This window comes from Protopterus annectens, chromosome 2.part2 (assembly GCF_019279795.1).
Source record: "Protopterus annectens isolate FY-2018-M chromosome 2.part2, PAN1.0, whole genome shotgun sequence".
In the NCBI taxonomy this organism is placed as follows: domain Eukaryota; kingdom Metazoa; phylum Chordata; order Ceratodontiformes; family Protopteridae; genus Protopterus; species Protopterus annectens.
Window position 1 is genome coordinate 14,976,809 of NC_056730.1, and position 27,693 is coordinate 15,004,501.

Below are 27,693 nucleotides of genomic sequence, written 5' to 3' on the forward strand. Positions count from 1 at the left end.
AGTTCAGATCAACATTTGATAATGGCCTTCAGAATGGCGGCAATGAAGTTGAGTGCTTGCATCTATATGTCACCTTTATGCCCTACATCTTATGTGGGGAGCATACATATGATGTGTGACGCCTATAAGATCTAAAGGTTTTGGTATGCTGGCCAGACATTGGGCTATCCATGGCAGGAGATCCCTTATGTAAAGAATACTGCAACAGTGATATAGAAAGGCATCACAATTTCATGTGATGGAAGACTTTGGATGTTCTTGTTGAATTACAGCCTGCATAGGAGATCTCTCATCTATGTGAGACAGAGATTCATAACAGTGAAAAAGACTCTGCAAAGATAAGCAAGTCATCAAAATATGGGGGGAAAAAGTGGATACCCTAAAGTCTGCAATGTGCTATAATGGGAATAAGACACTGTGAAAACTCTACGGAGCAGTGGATAGCCCAAAGGGTAAGGTAGAGGAATGATAATGTGATCCAGACAAACAAAACCTTAAGAAACCTCTGAATTCTGGCTGAATAGTAATGTGATAAGCATTTTTTTTTTAATCTAAGGTTACCAAAAAACTTAAGTGAGAAAAAAGGGGTAACAGATTTTGTAGTGAAAGCATTTTTAACTTGGGCACTATCACAAACTGGTTTAGGAAAGAAAGGTCTATCAGTGGGTCTCCAGGTATTGCCTATGTTTGGTGCCAGAAACATTCTTGAATAAAAACCTCATTCACACTGGGAAGAAGGAACTGTTTCTATTACCCCCTGAGAAAGTATGTGCTACAGAACAGGAGGGAACAGAGGGCACTGGTCTGCTGTATGTGGAATAATTTCCTGGAGAGGAGGGAATTCTTCCCACTGCCATCTGTACACCTGCAGAATTAACTTCAGAACCCATTTGTCTGAAACAATCTGTTGACAAATACAGAAATGGAGATTCAGACTTTCTGGAAGGGATAAGGGACTGGCAGGATGCAAGGGGGGAGGGGCGTTAACACAGCGTCTTGCATAGTCAATTCTGACTTATTTGGCTGTCCTTTGTTTTGAGATGTTCCTGCTTTATTGCTGGAATCGCCCTGCCACTGTTTTTTAAGCATCTTCTTACCATCATTTTGCTGAGACTGTTTGTTTTATTTCATGCCAAAACTGGATGAGGGAGCAGAAACTTTGGAAAACTTAGAGGAGAAGGGCTAAAACATCTGAGAGATTCCTTACCCTTCTCATCACATTTTTAATAACCAGTGCAGCACAGGGACCAAAAACTAAATCTCTATCCACAGGTAAATTTAAAATTTCATTCTTACATCCTCTGGGAGGTTCTGAAAATGCAACCAGGCAAACCTCCTCAATAAAGTAGCAGTGGCAACAGCCCTGGATGTGGTGTCTACAGTCATAAGCACACTTTAAACAATGAGTAGTGACCTAAGACATAGAAGAAACAAAATCACACAAAACAAATTGTTCCTCACAGGAAGCAACTGCAGATAAAACATTCCTCATTCTTTCACAATTAGTCAGAATAAAAGTTGCAGCAGCATACACTTTTTCCTACAAAAGAAAGAATTGCATCAAGCAGCGCATGGTCCCGAAGAGATTAAGTAAGGTCCAATACCCTACTGGACTTGAAGGTAATTCACCTTTCCATTTAGACTTAATTCATTTATTTGATAAACAGGGTATAGAATTAATGGTAAAACACTAAATTCTATTGGTAGATGCAATTCTTTCAAAAGTTACAGCCTTGGATAATGAAATCAAAACTGACTTAGCATTTGCTAGGTATAAATTTGATTATACCAGGATTTTCACCAGTATTGATAAATATTTAATTAAACTGAAGGCTACAAAAGTTAAAAAAACTTCAGCGTGACAGGTTAGCCTATGACGCTGGTACTGCTTACCCAGCGCCACCAGCTTCACAAACATGGTCATCTAATAGGAATCATCAGCCTAATGAATGGGCCACTAATGAGGACAATACACTGATGGATGCTGAACTGACCCCTAAACCTGAGGAGAGCCCAGAAAATAATGCGATCAGAAGAAGTGACAGAATCAGAAATCAAGGCTATAATGTAAACTCTGATGCTATGTCAAATCGCCAGAATCAATCAAATTTTCACGACCCCATTCAGTTAGGAGCTGTCCCCAAGCAGAACAACAAAAAACAGACAAGGAAGAACAAACAGATGTTCTACAAACGGAAACGTTAGAACTTAATTTAAGCAACTTGGACATAATAACAAATGCAACAGGGGACTTTAGAATCTTTAATTATTCCTCTGCCTGTGTATCACCAGAACTGGTGGAGTTGCTGGCTAAAGGGTATACCCTTTGCCCCTAAGCTGAATATGAACTTGCCAAGGACAATCATTGACTTCAACAGTATACGTTTGCAGCTTCGTTCTTTTGCCTTGGACATGCTTTTCTCGTTTTAGTGGTTTCAGTGTTATTCTTGTCTTTTGAGCCTGTTGTAGTGGAAGACTGTTTTGTTAACTTTTTTTTGTGGTTGGAAGGAGGACAGACCATGGGAATGGTAGTTTGTTCCAAGTCAAGCCAAAAAATGGTGCCTCTTTCCACAGGAAACTAAGCAACACAAGCATGTAAAATTATAAAGTCACTTTTCCCAATAAAAACATTGTAAAAAGCACTCAAATACTTTTTGTGGCTGGCTCAGCTCAAGATAACTGATGGTTTGGGTGCATGGAAGGTGCAGGCAAGCTTTGGAATATGGCTGGCTGCTATATCCTTGGCAGGCTATAACCTATCCTATATAGCCTAGGTAATGCAGCAGTGATTAATATCATGAGCATCAGACTCTGCTGTTAAAAGAAGGATACAAGATACAGATTATATTGTACAAGCCTGTAAGACAGAAAGAGTGTATAGAGAAAGGACTTCACCCTTGTCTTGGAAGCTAAGGGCTTGTATAAAAATATTCTTTTTACTTAGGAATGTCTGCTGCCTTTTCAGCTGCAGAATACATATGATTAGGTACATTCCAAAAGGCGCACTGTCCTCTATAATTGGTGCGGAGGGATGATGGTCTTTTGACCGGGATGAAATGCCTTTAGAAACCAGATGGGCTAGATAGATGGATTTCCCAACTACTGTTGCTACACGGTGGTTGACAGAGGGGAAGTTTGTCAGCTTAGGTGCCAAGGTCCTAGAGAACTATGATCATTTGGAGTGGTTACTGACTACATTGCAACCTGTACATGAGAAGTGTTTACCAAATGGGGCAACACCGTACTTTTTTTGCATTCAGTTTAAGCCCTTTAGTTTGCTTTAGTTCTTACTGTAACAATTTTACACCTGGTGAGGAGTGAATGATAAAACCCAGCTTACAGTCATCAGCAAATTTGGTGAGCCAAAGATATGGGTTTACAGTATGGAGGTCAGAAAAGTATCTGCCAAAAAAAGAAGGTCCCAACACAGAGCCATGGGGTACTTTGACAGTTTCTGAAGTAGTAACTAAAATCTTAATTATGTGGGTTCTTTCAGCCAATTTGCAAAATCCATCTAACCATGTAAGGGCCTACTTTGAGGTCTTAATGTCAGTGGGGGTACAGGGTCAAAGGCCTTGGACATATTCAGATGTGCTGTATGGACAGACTGATCCCTTATCCACTGTATAACTTTTAGAAATTTTTTTTTGTCTTTCGGTTTTTCCCGGTTAAGATTGACAGTGGATTTTACGTTGCAGAGTTGCCAGCCCGACGCCCAGCCTTCAAAGAAGGCACACCCATTCACGCACGCACCTACCTGCATGTCTTTAAATGTCATACGACCGAGAGGAGGACATGCAGACTCCACACAGAAGGCGCTCTAGCCGAGAATCGAATGGGAGAACCTCTTGCTGTGAGGCAACAACGCTAACTGCTGCACCACAGTGGCCCAAAAATGTTTAAATTAAGTAGATCTGAACTACCTTTGAAAAAGCCGAACCATTATTAGTTTATTTGCAGGAGATTTTGAATATTGAGTTTTATAAAGTCAGAGAACACATTACATGGCCTTAAACATTAAGCCAGTTAGTCAAACAGATCTCTAGTTCCTGGGTCTGTAATAGGGCCCTCCTTATTGAAAGGGTATGATTTATTTTATTTTACATTTGTTTACCACGAAGGTCTGTCTGGGCCAAGGACCCATTTTCAATGGAGACCCAGGGAAAAAAGCTTCACAAAGAAATTTAAAAATAACCATATATTACAATATCCAGTTTCTGTACCTCGGGGACGCACCCTACTGCTAGGCTTAAGTTAAACAAGTTCATTTGCTGCTAATTATTAGGCAAGTCATGTAAACTGCCTGTTGTCCATGTATGAGGTGCTTTTACTTTGAAAATACAGTGAAAATCAGCTCTGTGATGGGTTTGGGGGTGTCTACAGATCACAAGTTTGAGCTTTTACTAAACACCAGCCAAGCTAATACTTTTATCATGCATTTGGACCAAAAATATATGTATTTACTCTGAGATGGCTAGGTTTAAAAAAAAAGTCAGACTGCAAAGGTAAAGGTTTCTTTAATGTTATCAGAAGCTGGAACAGTACATTCTGTATACTACTCTATGACTAGTACATTAGACAAAAGCTCTAAAATATGGCACAAGCATTCTAAAACGGCTTTTAACCAGAAGCACTGGGACTGACGTAACAGTTAAGAGATGTGTGTACTCACTTAGGATTTAAACCTTCTCCATTAAGCTCTATTGAAGAGCAACTGCTGAATAAATGAATGCAACTATGTTTATGTTAAAAGCCTGTTTCCCTCAGCATGTAATTAAAGGAAATGTTGCACAAAGACAGTACTTTTGTCAAGCTCTTGTAAATGGAAAGATGGATAGCACTCAGGCAAGTGAATGCATTGCTTCATATTTAACCTTAACGCTCTTGTCATTAATGGTTTGTCTAACTTATTCTGTAAAAGACAGGGCACTGCTCCATTGAAGTAAAATTAAAAATCAACTATACCATGCTTTTCAGAACAGAAGATTCATTATCTTCAGCTAATGTATTGGCATAAAGCAAAGTAACATCCTATCAAGTAATGCACACATTCAATCTGCCTTTTTTTCCTTTTTTTTAACCAAAAAAAACCTGTGCTGTTTTATTGTTATAGGCAATTTGTACCACTCAGCATGACAGTGTAAACTGAATCAAGATTAATTTACATGCAAAAGAACACTTAGGAGAGCAGCCTGGTAAGCAAATGTATTGTCTCGATTGCTGAGGTGGAAAAGAACCTGGAAAGAAAAAAAGTGTTCTTTAATTAAGGGGCATCGAATGTGATTGCTTAAGGTATTTAAAGGCTAGAAGATGGTAAATGTCTAGTCATTTAAAGAATTAACATCTTGCTATCTTGTAATGCATAAGCTGGATGCATAAATCAAAATGTAAAAAAATGTATATATTTATGGTAATAAATAAACAGTACATTCAGGGTTTTAAAACACCTCACAAACAACTGTCAGGACGTGTTCCTTTCCAGTCAGAGTTTTTTTAACAGCTAAAATAAGAATTTTTTTCTTGTTTAAAAAAATCATCAGCAATCCTACCTAAAGTAGGTCATTAAAATTAGGTTTCAAATTATGCCATTTTTGTAAGCAAAATGCATTTTCCACCTTCTTTCATAAGGACAGCAATTTGTCTTGCATCTACTTAACAGGGATTTGGCAATATTACTACTGTGCCAGCATTCAGTGGTAATGAGAATGTATTGGCTCAAATTCTTTAGTCCAGCGTAAATGCAAATTATGCAGTTTGGCTTTCAAAATAAAGAGAGATGCAGTTGCAAACTTTGTTAAGTGTGGCTTTGAAGGAAAACATTTATGATTAAAGCAGCTAATCAGTCGAACAGGTTAATGTGTCACTGTCAGGACTGATTACATTCTGTACATATATGAAGAGACTCGGAACATGTTTTCATCTCTACGGAAAATCTGGAAATTATGTGTTCTTCTTTTTAAGAAAGCATGGACATTTGGTTGGAAAAGTTAATTCAGACTTTGCCCTTAATAATAAGCTAAAATACAGCTAGGTTTGCTACCCTTAACTCTCAGCCTTTCAGAAAACTTACATTTATTTTATGTGAACCTAAACTAAGGGCCATGCATGCTTCTTTTCTAGAATATTACTGCAATAGTGTAACAAACAACTGCAATCTGAGCACTGCTAAGTAAATAGTATAAATTCTGATGCAGAGGATAATCAAGTTTGGGAATCATGGTTATGGAGCACTTCGTGGGTGCCATAACTCTAACTGCCAGCATTAAGTTTCTTACCAAAGCTGGAAGACAGAACACTGCAGTTCAGAAGTGCCAAGAGACCTTCACAGATTTACAAATATTTCATATAAACAAATTTTTCAAATAACTTCATTCAGAGTAGCCTTTCTGCTCTATTAAACACTGCAAACAGCTGCCACATTTATTCAGACATATAATCAACAACCATAGACTGAAAATGGCAGAAGAAAAAGGAATTTTGGCAACAGCTCCACGGAGGCCCACAGCAATTCTCAAAGAGCATCCCTCCTGTGTGCTTACGGTTCCGTATGGTCAGTCAGGAAAGTGCTTGTCTTTCTCAGCAAAGCAAACAAACTTGATCATAACATCAAGACAGAAAGAAAAATGAACAACAAATGAAAACCTACCCCTTCTCCAACAGCCAGCATCAAATTAAAACAATTTATTAACTAACTCTGTCAAAGACCCTGTCAGTCACTCACCTTGGCTTGCAGAGCATCTGTAAAGCAGCAAGGCAGGCTTTAGCCAGCAATGAATAAAAACAGCAAGAAAGGTATAAACTGATTAGAAACCTTCCATAGCTAGATAAAGACAATGAATACAACCTACTACACAGCAAGGCAATGTCATTCAGCATTGTTTACACAGAATGCAGAGTTAGACTGCAATAAATACCTGCAGTCAAATCTTACAAATGCATGACAAGCAAATTTGATCTCCGAGAAGAAAGGAATAAAAAAGTAAAGCTTCACTGAAACTGTGATAAGTGAGTAGTTTTTAGTTTCATTTAAAAACTCTGTCAACGGGTCCAACATTCAGACTTTTCACGACAGTTAATGTTTCAACTTAAGATGCTACACAAAATTCAATATCACTAAATACTTAACGTGGAAACGAAACACACTTCCATTTTTTACCTGAACCCCCCCCCCCCCCGTCTCTCTCTTTCTCTCTCGATATATATATATATATATATATATATACACACACATATACACACACATATTGTACATATATACACATTCATACACACATTCACATAGGTGTCTCTGTATATATATCTATAAACATGTCTATACATACATGCACAAATGCATCATGCACTGCGCTTATTTATATATAAACACACACACAATATATGATATTAACATACATACAAACATACATACAACACTGCTACCTGGCCAGTTACCCTGTCTGCCTACAACTTGTTGCCAGCGCTAAACACTGCACAACCTTCTAAATTTTTGGTTACAGAAACATTGCCTTCCCACAGTGATTCTTCTAGGACCACAGTATGCATGCTTACCAAATGGTTGACATTCTATCAGAAAAAGAAACTTACAAAATAAAAAGTAAAATCACTGTGACAGTGAATTCTCTAAGTATTATATGAGCTGCCCCAAACTATTTGTTTCGCTATGCACTCTGTGCATTTGGTTGCATGGGTGTATGCTCACTTGCACAACTGCATGTGTTTGGCATTTCAATTTCATAGCCATGGGACTGTAAGTTTGCACTGATGTAGTTGGCTTTTGAAAACAACATTTCATTTTTTTTTTTTATTTTCAGTTCTGATTCACATCAATAAATGATTTGGAGAGACAGCTAATTCCATTTACTTCAAATTTGTTAGAAAAATACTTGAATTAAGTTTTAAAGATTAACATCTGTCAAAAGCACATATATTTTACACGTGTCTATGAGAAAATGGAAACTAAAACCTTCATTACTGCGAAGGTGCACGAGGTTAACAAGTGAAGTTACACAAGTTTCTTCACAGCTGACTGAAGTTCAGTCAAGAGTAAGAGAAACCATCACCAAGAGGAGGCTGCATATACCCCTGACAGAGTACAGTGTCACCCACTCAGGTTTGGTAGAGATCATTCAAAATACAGGCAATGATTTTGTGTCGGTCCCCATGACACAGTACAGTGTCACTCGGTTTTGGTACAGACCATTCAAAATACAGGCAATGACTTGTGTGGGGACCATGACAAAGTAAAGTGTCACCCACTCAGGTTTGGTAGAGATCATTCAAAATACAGGCAATGATTTGTGTGGGGACCACAACAGATTGTGATTAGGCCTCTTGCAAAGAGATGAAAAAACTATAAATTTTTTAACATTACATTTTGTCTGATGATATGTTACCTTGTTCCTTCAAGAAGTCACTCTCAGACATGGTAACTGGCAGAAGCAATTCTCCAACAGGGGGCTGAATGTTAACACTGAACTGGTCATTCTTTGTACTAAGGAGAGAGAGAGAGAGAAAAAAAGAAATAAAAATTCATAGTACCTGAAGATATGGATATAACACTGTATTACTTTTCTTTTGCTCATCATTAGATGCTAAAATCATTAGAATTAAATATCAAAGTTACTTACCTACCAGTATACTCTATGGAGGTCACAAGGAACACAGTTGTATAATTAAAAGCTATGCAACACGGTAGGAGTCTACATACATAAGAGCAAAGCAGAACACTGCTAAGCTTGTGGAAAAAAATAAGCCCCTAATGTGTCAGTAAATGCATATTTTTGAAGGATAGCAATATGCTTTGATCAATATTATGTCAATATTGTATATGTACATGTCAAAAGACAAAAATTATAAACAAATTATCAGGGTAGGGGAGAAAGGCATGACTATGTTACAAAAAAAAAATCAGAAATAAAGTAAGGAAAGTAAATATAGTTGAATAGAATAAGAATACCTAATTCAGTGTATAAAACACAAAACCTCAACCGCAGACATCCTGAATTCTGACTACCAATAAAAGTTGCTCACTTGGGACTGCAACCTACCTCATACACACAATGTCTCTGACCATGTGGTAATTTGTAAAATAAGCTGGGGGTGGGTAGCTACTTAAAAACTTATGAAAACCAAACTCCACAGCACTGCACATACTCTCTCTTCTCAGGTGCCTACACTTTGGCAAACTCTCCCCATCAACATTAATGAAATTAACGCTTCATTCCATGTTCAGAATGGAGCTCAAAAAGCACTTCTTCCTTCAAGCCAAATGTTCCTGCTTCAACATAGAACATATCACCCAACCCATCTCCTTTCCAATTCCATCCTCCTCTCTGAAGATTCACTGAAGAGTGACCCACTTGGTAAACTAATGTATGTATTATACATTACACTGTGCTTTTTCACTAGAATGTATATACACAGTCATTTCTATGTAATTAGTCTGAACTCCTCTGTTATTGCTCACATTTCTGTATTTTCTGTTTGTGAAATGTTCTGTATTTCACCAGGGCTGAGCCTGCCCAGTGCACTGCCCAGGTAAACAAATACACACACACACATGTGTGTGAGTATATATATATATATATATGTGTGTGTGAGTATATATATATATATATATATATATATATATATATATATATATATATGTGTGTGTGTGTGGGTGTGTGTGCATATATAGATATATATTTTATATATATACACACACACACACACACACACACACACACTACATTACTTATATTCATATACACATGCTGAAATACACAGCATTTTCTTGTGAATTTTCTTGTGAATTTTATTATTATACAATCGAAGATCGGACAAAAGCACTAATCTAATTAGAGCTTTTTATTCAAAATCCAGGGTGCAACATTTAAAGCATAAGGCTGCAGTGGACTTAGTGAAGGAGGTGGACTTGAGTAACGCTGGCAGAAACGCTACAAAAGCTAACTGATGCGAAAGTGATACAGTTAGGTACATAAAAGGCCTCTCTAAAAAGTCATATATGGATGCAATTATTGAATGTACCTAATGTTTTTAATATTTCAAACTGCTTAGGACTGCTGTGGAAGAAATATGAAAACAAGAAAAAACATAAGAATTTGTACTTTGTTTTCTGGTGTTACTTTTGCAGCATCTTTTGCAGAAATGACAGGGCTGTTTAGGAATGAAACAGTGGAAGTTAACAATGTGCTTTGGTTTAATGGCCAATGCAATTTTAACTGTGGCATCGCCTGTGTTTAATTATTTTTTTGTTCTGAAATGAGGTTACTTGTTAAATGTAAACGTGTGGCTTAAGAAAGGAAGAACACCATTTGCTGATTATTTTTATATAGGTAATGATGGGGGAATTTGCTTTATAATGTACAGGGAAAAGCCTGCCTTAAATGTTAGGAAAGTGAAAATAATTTACATGTAATATTTACTAAAGTGAAGTGAAAGCAGAGAGAAAAAATGGACATACAAGTCAAGAACTGTACTTGGGAGATAAAATGTATTTCTCTGGGAAAGAGTCACTTTCATGAGTTGAACATACTGTATATAATTTCTGCAGATATCACATGGTTACAAAACACAGTGTAATGAAAGACAGAGATAAAAATACAAAATGTGAGCAATTATGAGATGAAGATATAGTAATAAGCAGGAGCATTACAAAAATGAACAAAGGCTTAAAGGTAAACGTGCAAGAAAAGCAAAAGTAATACATAAATGGGAAAACAAAAAGAGGAATTAAGTAAAGCACAGGTAACTGGAATAGGGATAATTACTAAAGAATATAATGTAGGGGGAGAAAGGAAGGCTGGAAATCGGGTGCAAAATGAATTAACTATTCTTGATTCCTAGAAGAAAGAGGAAAAAAAGTAAATGGAAAAGAAGGGGACAGGGGAACATGTTTTCAAGTATTACGGGAAGGCATACACCTGTATGAAGATGGCAAAAACATACCATACACGTAGAGGATCAAGGAATAAAGCAGTTGAAGCAGAATAAAAACAGTCAATACAAGGGAATGTTGAAACATGGACCCTTAAAATATACAAGGAAAAGTGACAAAAAGTCAGCAGTGTTTGATTACCTTTGGACTAAATGACTGACTGATATTCTTAGCAGGAATTACATTTCACAGTAGAGAAGTTTGCTATAATGACAACTTGAAAGTGTAAGGGCAGAGTTTCCCCACTGGTAGGCTAGAAAAAAGGTAACAAAACAGCTATGCATTTTATTCTTAAATAAGGAAAGTAAAGGAGCTTATCAGTGATTGTTACAAGATGGAAGGATGTGTCTTTAACGCTAACGAATATATGTCTGAGTACAATGAAAGAAAGGGTGCCGTAATAGTACATGACAATCCCTTATTTATACAGAGGTAGGAAATAATTTAGAAGGGGAATTTTTAAAACCAATACTGCCAGTACAACGACAAAATTAAGTACAGTAAATGTTTATGTTTTGCAAATTTGATTTTGAAACTGTGGAAATGCTTAGGGATGTTACATTTTATCTTTCTTAATGGAAGAACAATCGCTGCATTCTGGTATCAAAGTAATCAGCAGGAGACTCTGACCCTACAGTTGCGAAAGTTCTACTTAACCTGTGACAGTAGCTGTTTGAATTCTTCACAGCCTCAGTGGCATTTTGTATTATCTACTAAGGTAACCCAGTACTGGCCAGCTTTCAAAAGCTCAGACTCCCTAACCCCTTCTCTTACTAGGAGAGCTGATTGGCTGAACACATCCTGAGACAGAAGTCTTCAGCTGTCACAGGACTTGAACATTCATACTGTTTCACTTCCATAAAGGAGTGGAAAGTACCTGAAGCAGAAACCATCCAGCAAGAGTAAATATGCAGCTGATCACAATACTAAATAAAAACCAAATCCAAAACCAAACAAATCAAAGAGGTTGAACCCACCCACCTCAACTATGCACTATCTGAGGAACGGCTGGTGAATGCTGTTAACGAAGTAGACAGGAATTCAAACATCAACCGTTACGTTAAGTAGGACTTGCACAAGTGCATTATGTTCATCATTCCCACTGCCTCAGTGGCATTTTGGGAGAATTCCCAAAGCTTACTCTATTTGGGAGATAGAAAGATAAGGATCCAGAAGCCCCTACAGAATGGTCCAAGAAAAACTTGCTATCAGCCTTTAAAAGGAATCCAGTTATTAGTGCTTTGTGAGGGTATGAAATAAGGACCAGGTTTGCTGCCTCTAGAATGCTTCTAAAGTCCACCCCTTTCCAATAAGCTATCGAAGCGGATAAGGCCCTAGTCAAGTGAGCCTTAACCTTGCCTGGAAGAGATATACCATGGTAGAAGTAACAAAAACAGTAGCAGACAACCATTGGGCAATGGTATGCTTACAGACAGGTTGACCAGCTGTTCAGCATTCTTAAAGGCTTTCTTCTGTGCATCAAAAGATATGTAGAAACTTTTCTCCCTTGTTTTTTGGATCAGGATAGAAAACTGGGAGATTGTTTCAACTTTAGGCATGAAAGATGCATTACTGCGTAACACAACCCTGTACGTGTGAAAAATCAAACAGGGCTAGCCCACCATGAGAGCCTGCAGCTCACAAACTCACCTTGCTTATGTCAGAGTAAAAAGTAAAAACAGTCTTCCATGTAATGAACTGTAAATCAGCCCTAGAGGCAGGTTCAAAAGGGGTTAAAGTAAATTTTTCAAGAATGAAGTTGAGATCTCAGGGAAGATGAATTTGCTTTCAATGAGTCTCATGTGCAACACTCTTTTCATAAATAGATTCACCACAAAAAGAGACAAACAGGGGGATCTATTGGCAGATAAGCTGAGATGTCCACAAGATGGACTTTGATAAAAGCACATGACAAACTTTCTCTAAGTAGCTCACTCAAATATTTCAAAACCCTTTCAGGATCTCTGTCACTGGCAAGGCACTACCTAGAAACCTCTTCCACTTGTAAGCATAAGATTTTCTAGTTGCAGGTTTTCTTGCCTCCTTAAACACCCGCTGTACATCCTCACGGAACAAGTGCCTAAAAAGTATCAAAACAAACTCATCCAGACTGTCAGTTGAAATTGCTCCAGTAAGGGGAGTACAACTTGCCTGTGACATTGTGTGGGCAGATCCAGTCTGTGAAGAAGCTTGTGCTAATTGCCCTTGGCCAACTCTATTAAAAGGGCCAAAAAACGTTACCACAAAGATCTTTGGTAATTCTTCTGGACACTTGAGAAGTACCTTGGGAATCCTTGATGGAAATGCAAAAAGAAACATTCTCAACCATGAGAATGATACAGCATCTGTCTTCTAAGCATGGCTAGAAGAATACCTTGAATAGAATTTTTTCAGTTTTCTATTTTGAAAGGAGGCAAACAGATCTACTTGAGATGTCCCCCACATCTTGATCAACTCCTGGAAAACCTACACATGAAGCTTCCACTCATGTGGGTCTGTCCAGGATCTGCTTAGTTTGCCTGCCTGTCTTTTGCTCTGATCAAATGTAGGAGGCCCAAAGAGGCAGAAACTGTGGAAGAGCCAGCTGCCAGGCCATCACTGCCAACCAGCAAAGAGGGTATGATCTGGTACCCCTTGCTTGTTCACGTATGACATCATTGTAGCATTGTATGGGACCACTAGAACAGGATTTGGAGTCAATAAATGGTGAAGAACTTTTGAGACATGAATTACTGCTAACATTTCTATTTGTGTGTTGTGGCATGCCCTGAGGACACAACAAGACTTGTACTTGAACTCTCGTGGACAGTGCTCTCACACAAAGTATGAAGAATCCATTTGGGCCGACTAGACTGAGGTCTGAAGAGAGAAAGTCAGCCCTGGATTCACAGACAGTTGATCTCTCCACCAGTGCAATACCTATTTCACAAATCCCTGTACCAGTACCTGGAAATCCAAGGAATTCAGGTGGTGTCACTCATCCCTCTCTAACACAGATGGCTAGCAGGCAGGGTATTTCATTTAGATGCCTTAATACATAGAAATACTTCACAATGGATAGCGGCATCATAAAATATAAACAAGGTGGTTAACAGACAGACCTTGTATACATACATAATTACATCTCAACAGCTTACTACAAAATGGCAGTCAGACTTGCACGTGCTCAGTATTTATACACTTGTGCAAGCCCTTGGATAGCTTCTTAAAGGTACGTACACACACACACACACACACACACACACACACACACACACACACACACTCTCTGACCTACGTCCTCCCTCTTAAAAAGATCATCTTTGTAAAAACAATATCAGAGATAGGCATGCATTACTATAGGTATTAGAAACAAAACACAATGTTCATGTCCAAGTTGCTGTAAGTAACGTTTTTTGGCTTTTCCCAGTTAGGGGTAGCCACAGCGTAACTCCGGTCCGCTTATGATTGGCAGTAGATTTTTACGGTGCCGAGGTGCCAGGCCGACGACCAATCTTCAATGAAGGCAGACCCATTCACACACGCACATACCTGCATGTCTTTAAACGTCACTTAAGTTCCTGTAAATCATTTAAATGGTCTGGAGATGTGACCAAATCTCGTAACATAACAATATGGACTAAATTTAGCAACAGAGACAGTCTTTGGTGAACAACTCATATCAGGAACTTCTGGATTCATCACAGGAACAGGAATATTCTCTGGAACTTCCTCTGGAACTGGAACACCGGAAAACTCGCTCTGAGATAAACCGTCTTTTCACAGGCTATGTGCTATGGTATAGGCTCAAACACTGGTCTCAAATGTTCCCAATTCCACCTAAACTATGCTCCTTGTGATTCCACAAAGTATGATCTCACCTCTGGGCAATTATTATTCACGACACCAATCCGATCATAACCTCTGGACGTTTGCATCCTTACCATTTCTCGTTCTCGTAATGGATTGAGCAGTTTGCTAGTTTTATCACAGTGGGACTTCTTGGTTAAGCATTTCTTTAACAGATTGACTTTCACTGACCTGTTGCCCTTCACACATGGAACCAACAATTGACTACTGACTGGTAATGTGGTCCTGGTTGGTCTCGACAGACGTCTCTGAGCAGGTGAACCAAGATGTCTATCATAAGGAACATTTTTGAGATTCAAGAGATTCAGGAAAACATCACTATTACCTCGTCTTGACTTCTCTAGTAACCGTTTTTCACTTTGAACTGCATGTTCTGCCAAACCATTTGACTGCGGGTACTCAGGGCTACTCGTGACATGAGTAAAGCTCCATTCTTCAGCAAATCTTTTGACATGTTGGCTTGTAAACTGCGTTCCATTGTCAGAAATAACTTTGCGCGGACTACCATGTACTGTAAAATGACATTTCACAACAGTATTGACAGTACTGGATGCAAGGTTAGGAAGTACGTCAATCTCGAACCAATTGGAGTAAGAGTTTCCTAGCACCAAATAATGTTGACCCTTGCACTCCAAGATGTCAGTGGCTACTGTCGACCAAGGTAGTTCAGGAATCTGGTTTAGTTGAAGTGATTCCTACTGCTGACGTAGCTTTGTACTATTACACACGGTACAAGATGAAAGTGCTCTCTCAATGTCTTGTGACACAGAAGGCCAAAATACTAATCCTCTTGCCCTTCTTTTGGTAGAGTCAGTTCCTGGGTGACCACGATGCAAGACAGTAATGCACTCTTGTTGCAAGGACACTTTAGGACCTTTCATAATGATACCACTGTCAGACAAACTCTCATCTCCGTATGGAAAATAAGGGTGCACGTCTGAGGTAAACTAGATTGCTTGAAAGCCATCCTTGATGGACAAAGTGGCTGAGCCTTTGTAAAACTGGATCTGTGGCTATGTGATCTCTCAACTCATCAAGACATATGGAAGAAAAATTTCTCATTTCCATGATTTCAAAATCAAGGTTCTCATTCTCATGCTGTTCAGTGGTGTTTCTGGGTGATCTGGACAATGAATGTAACGTAAGCGCTTTCACTAACTTAAATAAGTCAGCTTCTTCAGACAAATAAAAAAATCTCAAATACCCGGTTTAAAAAGGTTACAAAAAAATGCTAATCCAATGAGCTAGCAGTCCAAAAACGTGATGTCATACGACAAATGCATTTTAAAGCAACATGCCATACATTAGGTTAAACCATATAAATAAGAATTTAAAACACACACATCTAAAGTAAATAAACAGTTAATAAAGACATAATTAGTAAACTGTTAAGAATAAAATAACATTGCCTAAAATAACCATACAATTTCTTAAAAGGCAATGTACATATATGTATATAAACATTTCAAAACACCAAAGGCCAGCATAAAGAGTACATAAGGCACTTGTAGACAAAATAAAGTAAATAAATAAAATACTTTATTCAGACCGGTTTTGGCTACCCAGCCTTCCTCAGTGAAACAGCATCACAAACATATTCATGATTAGGCTATATATACCCACCCCCGACCAATGACAGACATGGTTCAACCCAGAAAATACAAAGCTGAAAAATAGTACATACAGCCTTACAGATAAACTGATGTCATATTTTAGTAATGATATCTATACATTTGTAAATACAAAATACATATGAAGAAATTATTTATACATGTGATAACATACAAAAACCAACATACATACATACAAATATATATATGTATAAATATATATATATATGTATATGTATGTATATATATATATATATATATATATATATATATATATATGTGTGTATGTATATGAATACACAAAAGTGTGATCAACAAAAAAAAACATGGTTTACATAACTACAACAAAAAGAGGCATAACAATCTGTGGTGTCCTGCCTATGCCTTGCAAAGACATGCACTAAATATGTGTAAATGCAATAACTTGAATTACATATAAACAATCTATTATATATTAAGATATAATATATATAGAAAATATGTAATATATATATAGAGCAAATTGTATACACATACATAAAGATCATCCCCAAGATAGACATGATGTCCTTCATAAGTGGTCATAGAGTCCTGGGGAAAAAAGCGCCCCTAAATTGATGATCCAATATTTTTCTTTATTATTAAGAATTGTGTGCCAGCCCTGTTGGTTACGTCTATCTCCAATGATTTTATCAATAATCATGAGCCTGAATTCAGCATTGGCATGTTTGATGCTGTGTCTGTATAGAGCATTAGTTTCTCTTTTGTTTCGGATGTCACTTCTGTGCTCAGACATCCTAATTCTCAATAAACGGGAGGTTTGGCCCACATAAAAAGGAGAACATTTGCATGTGGCTAAATAGACTATCCAACTGCTACCACAATTTCCAAAAACCCGTAGATCATATACCCTGCTGGTGTTGGCACTAGTAAATTGTTTCAATTTGCTCACAAATTGACATGACCCACAATGTCCACATGGGAACATTCCCAGTAGTTTGTCCACAGTCATGGTCATTTGTTGGTATACTGCTCCCCCACTCTCCTTATGCTTGAAGTGTGAAAAGAGAGCACTCAAGGTTTTCCCACGTCTATAGGAGAATTGGCATCTGGGGCCTAAATAATTTATAAGTTCATCATTGGCCAAGAGTATATTCCAATGAGTATCTAATACATCCCTGATGACATTATGGTTGCGTCCATAGGTTGTCACGAACCTGAGATTTTGAATCTTCTTCTGTGGTCTTACGTTGTTTATACTCCAACAATGTGCCCCTGTCTTGAGCAGTACTCCATTCACTAGCTCTGGCAATATCTGATTCCCTATATCCCCTATCCAAAAACCTTTTAAACAAGTCTTGTCTGGCATGTTCAAACCCCTGTTCAGATGAACTAATTCTTTTGATTTGCATGAATTGTGACTTAGGAATGTTGCGGATGGTGTGGCGGGGATGCATACTAGATGCATGGAGCAAGGTATTGTATTGAGGATATTTTCTAAAAGTCTTGGTACTTGTGTGTGTGATCCTCATTCCTATAGACCGTGACATCCAAAAAATTGATAGTGTCATAATGTGATGTTAGAGTAAACTCAATACCCCACAAGTTGTCACTGAGGTATTCCAAAAATTCCTGAAAATATGCCTCATCTGCCCACCACACCATCCAGCAATCATCCAAATATCTACGCCAGATATCTATTTCTACTTGATAGAGGTTATGAAGGGGATCATAGATCATGCATTCCTCGAAAAAGGCCATAAACAGATACGCATATATGGGAGCAAAAGAAGCTCCCATAGCAGTGCCTTGCAATTGCCAATAGCATTCACCCTGGAAGTAAAAGATATTTTTATTCAAGACATGTTCTGCCATACATACCAGTAGAGTATTAAATCCAGGAGGGTATATGGCAGCATGTTCCAACCAATAATGTAAAGCTTGTAAACCAGCCCAATGGGGAATACTCATATATAATGTTTGGTAGTCTCATGTATATAAACATGCATACATATTATTTATATACATATGTACATGTAAACAAGTAAAGAATATATGCATCCTAAAATTTTCTAAACAAATAAAATAATATTTTCCTATGTTTAAAACAAGTATTGACCAGCAACACAACCGGAGCCATAAATGTATATTTATGTGCACATTGTGTACTAAATGTGTCTAAATAAATAACTAATTAAATGAATAACATATTAGTGCAAAAATGTATTACTAATTTATGTTAGTTGGTGTTAAATCTACCTCTTCAGGGCTTTCAATTTTAACAAGCTTTTGATGCATAAAGCTTTGTTCAGACCTGGGAAGGTATATGCAGCTGTTGCAATCTGCCATTCTAACTCGGCCTCTTCTAGTTTGAGTTCCCAGGGCCCCCTTCTCCGGTTGTGTTCCACTAATTGTAAAATAACAAACGAAACGTTGTGGCCTGGAAAAGTGAGAGTATGTTTGGCTAGGGTATTAGTACTAATTTTGTTGTTAATACTGTACACATGCTCATAGATCCTCTGTTTTAATTTTCTCTCAGTTTTCCCAATGTAAAATCCCTCACACCCATCACAGATAGCTCCATAGACCACTCCCTGACAATCACAGTTGTATCTGTCATGCATAAAATACTCCTTGTCCCTGATTTTTACCTTGTTGGTTACTTTAACAAACTTACACTGGTGACATCTCCCACATCTAGTCATGCCTATATTTGGTTTAAGAGTTCTTTTTGGCCTTTCAACTAAACATTTCAAGTTTCACCCCCTTCTAAAGGTTAGCTGAGGTATTGGACCCAAAGGACATCTAAGGTGGGGATCTTCTGAAATGAAGACCCAATTCTTATTAACAATCTCTCTTATGGTCCGAGAATCTAGTGAATAAGTTGTTAAGAATCTAATAGATTGGTCCAAAACCTGAACACAAGTTGAAGCCGAGGACTCTACATTTTGTGTGGGAGAGACTACAATTTTTTGGCCATTATGTAGTAAAGGGGTCAAATGACCCGATGTCCTTTTTCAAATGACTTCATCAAAGATTGTTCCTACAAAGGCTGTTGGGTAACCTCTCCTTAAAAACATAGACCTTAACAGTTCACACTCTACTATGAAGTCAGCAAAATCAGAAACCATTCTGGCGGCCCTTACTGCTTGACCCTTCACAACTGCTTTTTTTTTGGTGTAAAGGGTCGCAAGTGGAAAAGTACAACAACAACAAAATTAGTACTAATGCCCTAGCCAAACATACTCTCACTTTTCCAGGCCACAACTTTTCGTTTGTTATTTTATAATTAGTGGAACTCAACTGGAAAGGGGGGCCCTGGGAACTCAAACTAGAAGAGGCTGAGTTAGAATGGCAGATTGCAACAGCTGCATATACCTTCCCAGGTCTGAACAAAGCTTTATCTATCAAAAGCTTGTTAAAATTGAAAGCCCTGAAGAGGTAGATTTAATACCAGCTAACATAAATTAGTAATACATTTTTGCACTAATATGTTATTCATTTAATTAGTTATTTATTTAGACACATTTAGTACACAATGTGCACATAAATATACATTTATGGCTCCGGTTGTGTTGCTGGTCAATACTTGTTTTAAACATAGGAAAATATTATTTTATTTGTTTAGAAAATTTTAGGATGCATATATTCTTTACTTGTTTACATGTACATATGTATATAGATAATACATATGCGTGTTTATATACATATATGTATATTGCCTTTTAAGAAATTGTATGATTCTTTTAGGCAATGCTATTTTATTCTTGACAGTTTACTAATTATGTCTTTATTAGCTGTTTATTTACTTTAGACGTGTGTGTTTTAAATTCTTATTTATATGGTTTAACCTAATGTATGGCATGTTGCTTTAAAATGCATTTGTCGTATGACATCACGTTTTTGGGCTGCTAGCTCATTGGATTAGCATTTTTTTGTAACCTTTTTAAACCGGGTATTTGAGATTTTTTATTTGTCTGAAGAAGCTGACTTATTTAAGTTAGCGAAAGCATTTACGTTACATTCAATACACTGGTGGAGACTTTAACTAATTTTTTAATTTGAATACTTTTATCAATATCGGACAAACTGGTTTATGCAAATATCATTTAAAGTGTTCTGTATGCCTTGTTTCATATTATGCGAATAAGAAATAGTGCTGAACAAGTTTTAATATCTAAAATTTGTTTCTGACCTGTTTTACTAAGTATGCACATTGTAGTGATGATTCACTGCTCTATATTCCTCCAGTTCCAACTGGATACCCCTCAAACTGAAAAATTTGGATTCCATCCTGGCCTCAAATCGTTTTAGACATGCCTCTTCTGACACCATGTCCTTTTAGACTTGACACCATATTGCGCGTCCCTCTCTAACACAGATGGCAAGCAAGCAGAGTATTTCGCTTAGATGCTTTAATACACAGAAATACTTCAGGATCGATAGCGGCATCATAAAATATAAACAAACTGTTAACAGACAAACCTTACATACATACATGCTTACATCTCAACAGCTTACTACAAAATGGCAGTCAGACTTGCATGTGTTCAGTATTTATACACTTGTGCAAGTCCTTGGAGAGCTTCTTAAAGGTACATACACACATTGAGCCACAGGTTGCAAGGCTAGGCTTTTAAGGGACATAGAAATCATTAGCCTAGTATACACCTTTGAACCTATGAAGGTGCTGGGTCCCAAAATTCTTAAGTACCAATTCATTTTCTCATGTGCAGTCTGGCTAGAGGTATCATAAGGATCACTGATGCCATGAGGCCTAGAATTTTGTGGAGCTCTCTTGCTGAGGCCAAGTCTACAAAACAAAACTCCAAGAAAATGCCCTGATAAGTCAGAACTTTGTCTTCTGGCTTTGCATTTTATTATGTCCATCCAACACCCCAGAAAAGCAATTCATTGAGAGGATGTGAGGAAGGAATTCTGATTGTTCAATTTGATGCCCAGGTAGGAAAGGAGAGATGCGACCTTGTCTAAACACCACAGACACCTGGATACAAAATCTGCACAAATCAATAAGTTGTCTAAATAAAGAAAAAATGTAAATGGCTAGGGTTCTGCAATAGTTAATCACTAGGGCCAGACACTTTGCAGACACTTGAGCTGCAATAGATAGAACAAAGTGCAATGCAGAAAAATGACAGTTTAAGCCAGACACAGCAAATTTCAAAATTTTCCTAAAATTGGGAGAAATAGGAATATGATGATACACATCCTTGAGATCTACAGTCACCGTGAAACAGTGGTCTGGAAGCAATGCTAAGACTGACTTTGGGTGAGCATTTTGAATGTCAGAACTTCTACAAAGGTGTTTAGATGGACTCCAGGAGTCCCTGTGTTTTGGAAACAAAATGATTCTGGAGTAAAACCCTTTGCCTTTGTGCATCACAGGCACTGGTTCTATAACCCCTGCTTCTACCAAGCAATGGAGCCTCGGAGGAAAACCTCTGTCTGCTCTAGTGGTCATGGGTGAATTCCCCTGAAAGGGGGAGGATACTCTATCTACTGCCAAGTAGACCATTATGGAATTATTCTCAGAACCATTTATCTGAGACTATTTTATGTCCAGGCTTCAGGATTCAGGCACAACCTAGTAGGAAGAAAGAGAAGAAAGGATGGGGTGTTCAATAACTTGACACAGTCATCCCTCATTTGGTTTCAAGGAATTATCCTCTTGACAATTTTTTTTGGATCCCTGACATTTGTTTGGGTGAGGTTTTTGTTTGTTCTGTCCCTTGAAGGAAGACACTTTGTTTGGGGAGATTTTGAGTACATGAACCAACCTAGATACACAATATATTATAATTTGCTGCTATATTCCACTGTTTTAGAATCTGCGTAACAGTGTGGCCAAACTCCAATTCAGAACTTAAAAGTGCATTCAAAATTTCAGCTTTTTTCCAAATCTTTTCATTAAAGTTTAAAATATATAACAAATCTAAACATAAAAATTAGAACAAAACTTAACTGAAAAGCATTCCCAACAATAAATAAATAGTAAACTATTTATAAAAAATGATATAAAAACAATTCCCAATCAACACAAATACAGTCACCACAAACCAGGTACTTGTGTCCAAAAAAGCACAAAGTCCAACAAGTAAGAGAGAAAAAACGGACAGAGGTGATGCTTTGGGGTCCAGTATAAAAGTCCATGTTTAATAAAACACAATTGTTAAGATACACAAGCACTTTCACAAACTTCTTCCTCAGGTGTTGAAAAACAAAAAATCCTACTCCCTTAAATACTACCCCATTTACTATCACATGATATAAAATCTAGTCACATGACACCATTAAACGGTTAACTCTTATAATATTATAAAAACATGAACATGTTTTTTTATATAATGTGATAGTAAATGGGGTGGTATTTAAGGGAGTAGGAATTTTTGTCTTTAAACACCTGAGGAAGCAGTTTGTGAAAGCACTTGTGTATCTTAACAATTGTGTTTTATTAAATGTGGACTTTTATACTGGAACCTGAATCATCGCCTGTGTCCATTTTTTATCTCTCATTTATAAAAGGTGTCTATTTAAACAAGGCAATTATGTATCATTCAACTTACAATGTTATTTCATGTCATATTATCTTCAGTTTTCCTAATACATCTCTAACTTTTAGCCAAGAGTTATAATATGAAGTGATTCTATCTGCTCTTATCTTGACTGTAGACAGTTCCATGCGAGAAACATTAATAGCAATATTCTTCAACTATATGAATGAAGGTGTAACCTCATTTTTCCAGTCCATAGCAATGACTTTACGTGCAATGGCTAATAAACTCCATGAGAGAGAATATTTGATCTGGGAACACATTTCGGTATAGGTATATTAAATAAAACCAATGATGTAGTTAAATTAAATGTGTAATTAAAAATAGTTTGAAAAAAGAAGTTGAAATTATTCCAAAATGGCTTGAGTAAAACACATTCCTAGAGCATATTGCTGCCAATCTGCTTTTATCTGTAATGTACATCTCCAACAACCAGTATATTTTTTAAACATTATTTCCATCATATGAGTAACAAAACTTCTATGAAAAACTTTCCATGTGAATAATCTCCATTGCAAGGAAATGGTAGTCTTGTTTTGACGACATTAACTTTTAATCTTCTTCAGTAGGCAGTTGATTATTAATCTATAATACCACCAGAATTTTTTTTTCTAACATAATTTGGTACTTTAACTACTTTATATATTTTAGATAAGTACCCTTTTCCTGTAGTAGATTGATCTCCTAAAATAATAATAAATTATATACATTTTGGAACAGATTCTTTAAGAGTTTGTATTCATTAATTCAAGTTTATTAATAATAAATTGTCTAAGAAATTGTATTTCTAACCACTTTTCCCGATTGATGTTATATTTAATCGTACTATAATCTATAGTATGCACTTTCCCCAGAGTCCATTTATTGATGCCAGTATGCAAGATTTCTTTCTCTGAGCTCAGTCATATTTGGGATATTATAAGTGCTAAGTTCATTTGGTGTACAAGATACAGGGAATAATAAAAATGACCATGCTTTTAAACTTGGATTTTTATTTATAAAAATTGTAAACATATTTCATGTGTTAGCTATATACTAAGAACATTTTGTTTTAATTTTTGGTCCCCAAAATTTATTCTCTTAACAACCATGAAAATCATTAGATAATATCTTACTAATTTGTACTAATTTTGAGTAATTTGACTCTAACCAAATTATTTCTTCCATTTTTTTCCACCGAAAAGAATAATTTCAATTTAACCATAAGCTTATTGCCTTAACAACTGATGACAATGTATACATTTCTATATCTGGAATTTCAATACTACCTATTGTCCAATCCTTCAGATGGTGACTTAGTGCTAATCAGGGCTTGTTAGGATACCATAAAAATTTCAACATCAATACATTAAATTGTTTTATAAATCCCTTAGGAAGAGGAAGTTAAATAGCTTGTATTAAATATAGAATTTTGGAAAAATAATCACTTTAATTAAAGAAAATCTCTCTTCCACTGTAAAAAATATTCCATTTATTCAAAAGATGAGATGTTTTATACTATTTAAAAATGTTGGTGTAATTAATTATTAGATCACTAATATTATCTTATACTATAACTCCTAGGTACTTTATTTTATTATCTAAAACTATACACGTGGAGAATTTTTTAATTATATTACTTGTTTTACAATTTGTAGGTAAAAGATAAGATATATACTCACCATAACATTCCATGTTTGTTGTCCTCCTCACATTCATTCTTACTAGGTTGTGTTTGGATCCGATCCTCAGATCCGACTCGGCCTTATTTACAAGCTCAAGGTCTTCCACTAGCTCGTGGCTAAACTCTATCCCATCATGAACTAGGAGAGCTCCCCAGATCTTCTTTGCAGTTATAAACAGAATACAACATAAGGGTAGTTTAATATCCTATAGAGCAATGAAGAAGGTCAGAGATCACTAATAGCCAACTGTACCAACTTGGTCTTCCAGGAGCAAAAGGCTGGGGGAAAGGAGGGTGGGATGTAAGAATGAAGGCCAGATGGACAATACACAGAACGTTATGGTGAGTACCTAACTTCTTTATATGTTGTCCTATCTCACCTTCATCCTTACTAGGTTGGGACAGCGTCCCTTGCACCATCTTTCTTGGGTGGCTCAATTGAGAATATTCTTCAGAAACATGGAAACAAAGGAGGCCCTGTTCCTGGAGGCCAAATCAACTTTGCAATGAGTGATAAAGATATGTGGTCTTGCCCACGTTGCTGCAGCACAAATGGTATAAACTGGCAGTCCAGCCCGAAAGGCGGAAGAGGTTGCAATGGCTCTTGTAGAATGGCCTTTTACTTTATGGGGAAGATCTTTGTTCTGAGATTTTTTTATTTATTTTACATTTGTTGACCGGGATTATCCGACGGAGCTGAAGAGCCCTTTTTCAGTGGAGGCCCGGGGAGAAAAGCTCCAACATATTATACAATTTTAATTATAAATTAGCATTAAACAGCAATGTTACAGGATTATTACAAGGCATTAAGTAGCAATACAATGTTGTACAGAGTCAATAATCAGGAGTATATCATAACTATTTCAAGATGTATAAAAAGAAATATGTCATTAAGATGAGTATAGTTTTTGGGGTCAGTGGTTACAAAAAAACAATTTTATCATGATGTAGTTGTATGAAGGCAAGACATTTACAATAGAATGTTTCTCTGAGGCAATTTGCTTAATAGAGTTTAGAAGACAGTAGAAAGACTAGTCAAGGAAGATTAGAGAGAGCTAGTGAGAAGAGTGAGTTAAGGGCAGAAAGTAGATTAAGGTACGAGAAGTAGGGGATGTTTAAGGAGGGAGAGTGCAGTGACAGGACCAATGACTTTTAAAGTGCTCTTTGGTGGCTGTCTTAAATTGTTTAGGATATACAAAGGTCCTGATTTCTAGTGGAAGCCTATTCCAGGAAATAGTGGGGGAATAGCTGTACATGTTGCGTCCAGATTTAGACTTGGGTTTGTAGATTTTATAAATGAAAGCTATACAAATCTGAGAGACATTTCAAAAGTGTCACTTTAGAAACTAGAGCCCCTTTCTTTGAATCTGAAAATGATATGAATAGTTGGTCAGATTTTCTGAAGTCCTTTGTCCTACGCAAGTAGAAACGTTATTGTCTATGCACATCCAGTTGGTGCAACATGTATCCCACCTTATTCTCGTAACTAGGAAAAAATACTGGTAGCTCTATGGATTGGTTCAAATTACATTCTGAACATATTTTGGGCAAAAAGGAAGGGTTTGTTCGTAATGCGACACTGTCTCTGTGGAAACGCATGTAGGGGGGCTTTATTGACAGGGCTTGCAGCTCTGACACCCTTCTAGCAGAAGTAATTGCTATCAAAACAATAGTTTTCCAAGTCAAAAATTTTAGTTCGCAGGATGATGCTGGCTCAAACGGGGGAAATATTAAACAAGAAGAGAAAAATTCAAGAACCATGGTGCTGGAGGGTCTTTAATAGGTGGTTTTAATAAAAAAGTACCTTTAAGAAAGGTCTTGCATAGTCTGTGAGACATAATATTGAGGCCTGGTTCACCTAAATGGAAACTGGATATTGCTGCTAGCTACTCTAATAGTAGCTGTGGCTGTGCCTTCATTGAATAGCTTTGCCAAGAACTCTAGAATGGAACATACTGGAGCAGAAAATAGGTCAATATGATTATGAAAAGCCCATAAAGAGAATCTTTTTTCCATTTGCTTTTATACATCTTTCTCATTGAAGCCTTATGAGAAGAAATTAGGATGTGTTTTATTGATGAAGAAAGGTTAGGGAGCCTGGCCATGGTTGGAATCGGAGCAGAGAAGCTTTCAACTTGAGAGTATGAAAGGAGGGATGGAGGTTTCTTGAAGCATGAGTCAAAAGGTCCGGAACTGAGTCCAAAATCCATGGCTCCTCCTGGAGATGAGGCCACATGAAGGGGAACCAGATTTGAAAAGTCCAGTATGGGGTAAAGAGCATCAAGACCCGTCCAAGTAGTTGGCTTTCTGAAGAACTTTGTTTATCAACAGAAAGGGAGGAAAAGCGTAGAGGACAGCTGACGGCCAATCGTGTACAAGTGCATCCCTTGGTGACTCCCCCAGAGGGGGGAAATCAGGGCAAAATAGCTCTGCATTTGGCATTCATGGATGCCGCAAAAAGTTGCAGCAAGGCTGGCCCCACTTGCGGAAAAACTTTTCTGCTACTTCCTGATTTAGGGACCACTCATGAGGCATCAGAATTGCTCTGCTGAGTCAGTCTACTACCACATTCCCCGGGATGTGCGTTGTTATCAGAAAGCGTTGGGAGGGGGTTTCCCAGTGCAATACTCCCAGGGCCTCCCGACAAAGGGGGTAAAGATCTGGATCATCCTTGCTTATGTACCATACAACTGATATGTTGTCTGCCTGTAATGCAATAGTTCCCAGTGGAAGGGAGTCCTGGAATGCTTGCAATGCTAAAAGCACTGCTCTCATCTCCAGGACAGTGATGTGCAAATGGGCCTTGTGATCCTGCCAAGTGCCTTGTACTGTCATTACCAGATAATGCCCCCCCTCATCTAAGATGCATCCGTCATTACTGTGGCTAGTGGTTGGGGAAGTACAAAGGGTCGAACTAGTTTCACATGAGTGGAGTAAAGCCACCAACAAAGGTCTTTTTAGCAAGATTCCATTATCAATATTTTGTGGGACATGGGCAGCACTTGCATCGACCACTGAGTGGATAGTAGCCACTGGAGAATTCTCATGTGCAGACGTGCTAATGGGATCAAGGTTACTGCT

At 37.4% G+C, this 27,693-nt stretch overlaps 1 protein-coding gene across 1 annotated transcript in view; it reads right to left on the reverse strand.

Moving 5' to 3' along the window:
• Positions 1–27,693, reverse strand: part of AP3B1 (adaptor related protein complex 3 subunit beta 1) — a 2,578,902-nt gene that overhangs the window by 293,143 nt on the left and 2,258,066 nt on the right. The window contains exon 25 of the mRNA XM_044063704.1: positions 8,394–8,491. Within this exon, the coding sequence (XP_043919639.1) occupies positions 8,394–8,491 (98 nt within the window). The remainder of the gene's footprint in view (positions 1–8,393; positions 8,492–27,693) is intronic.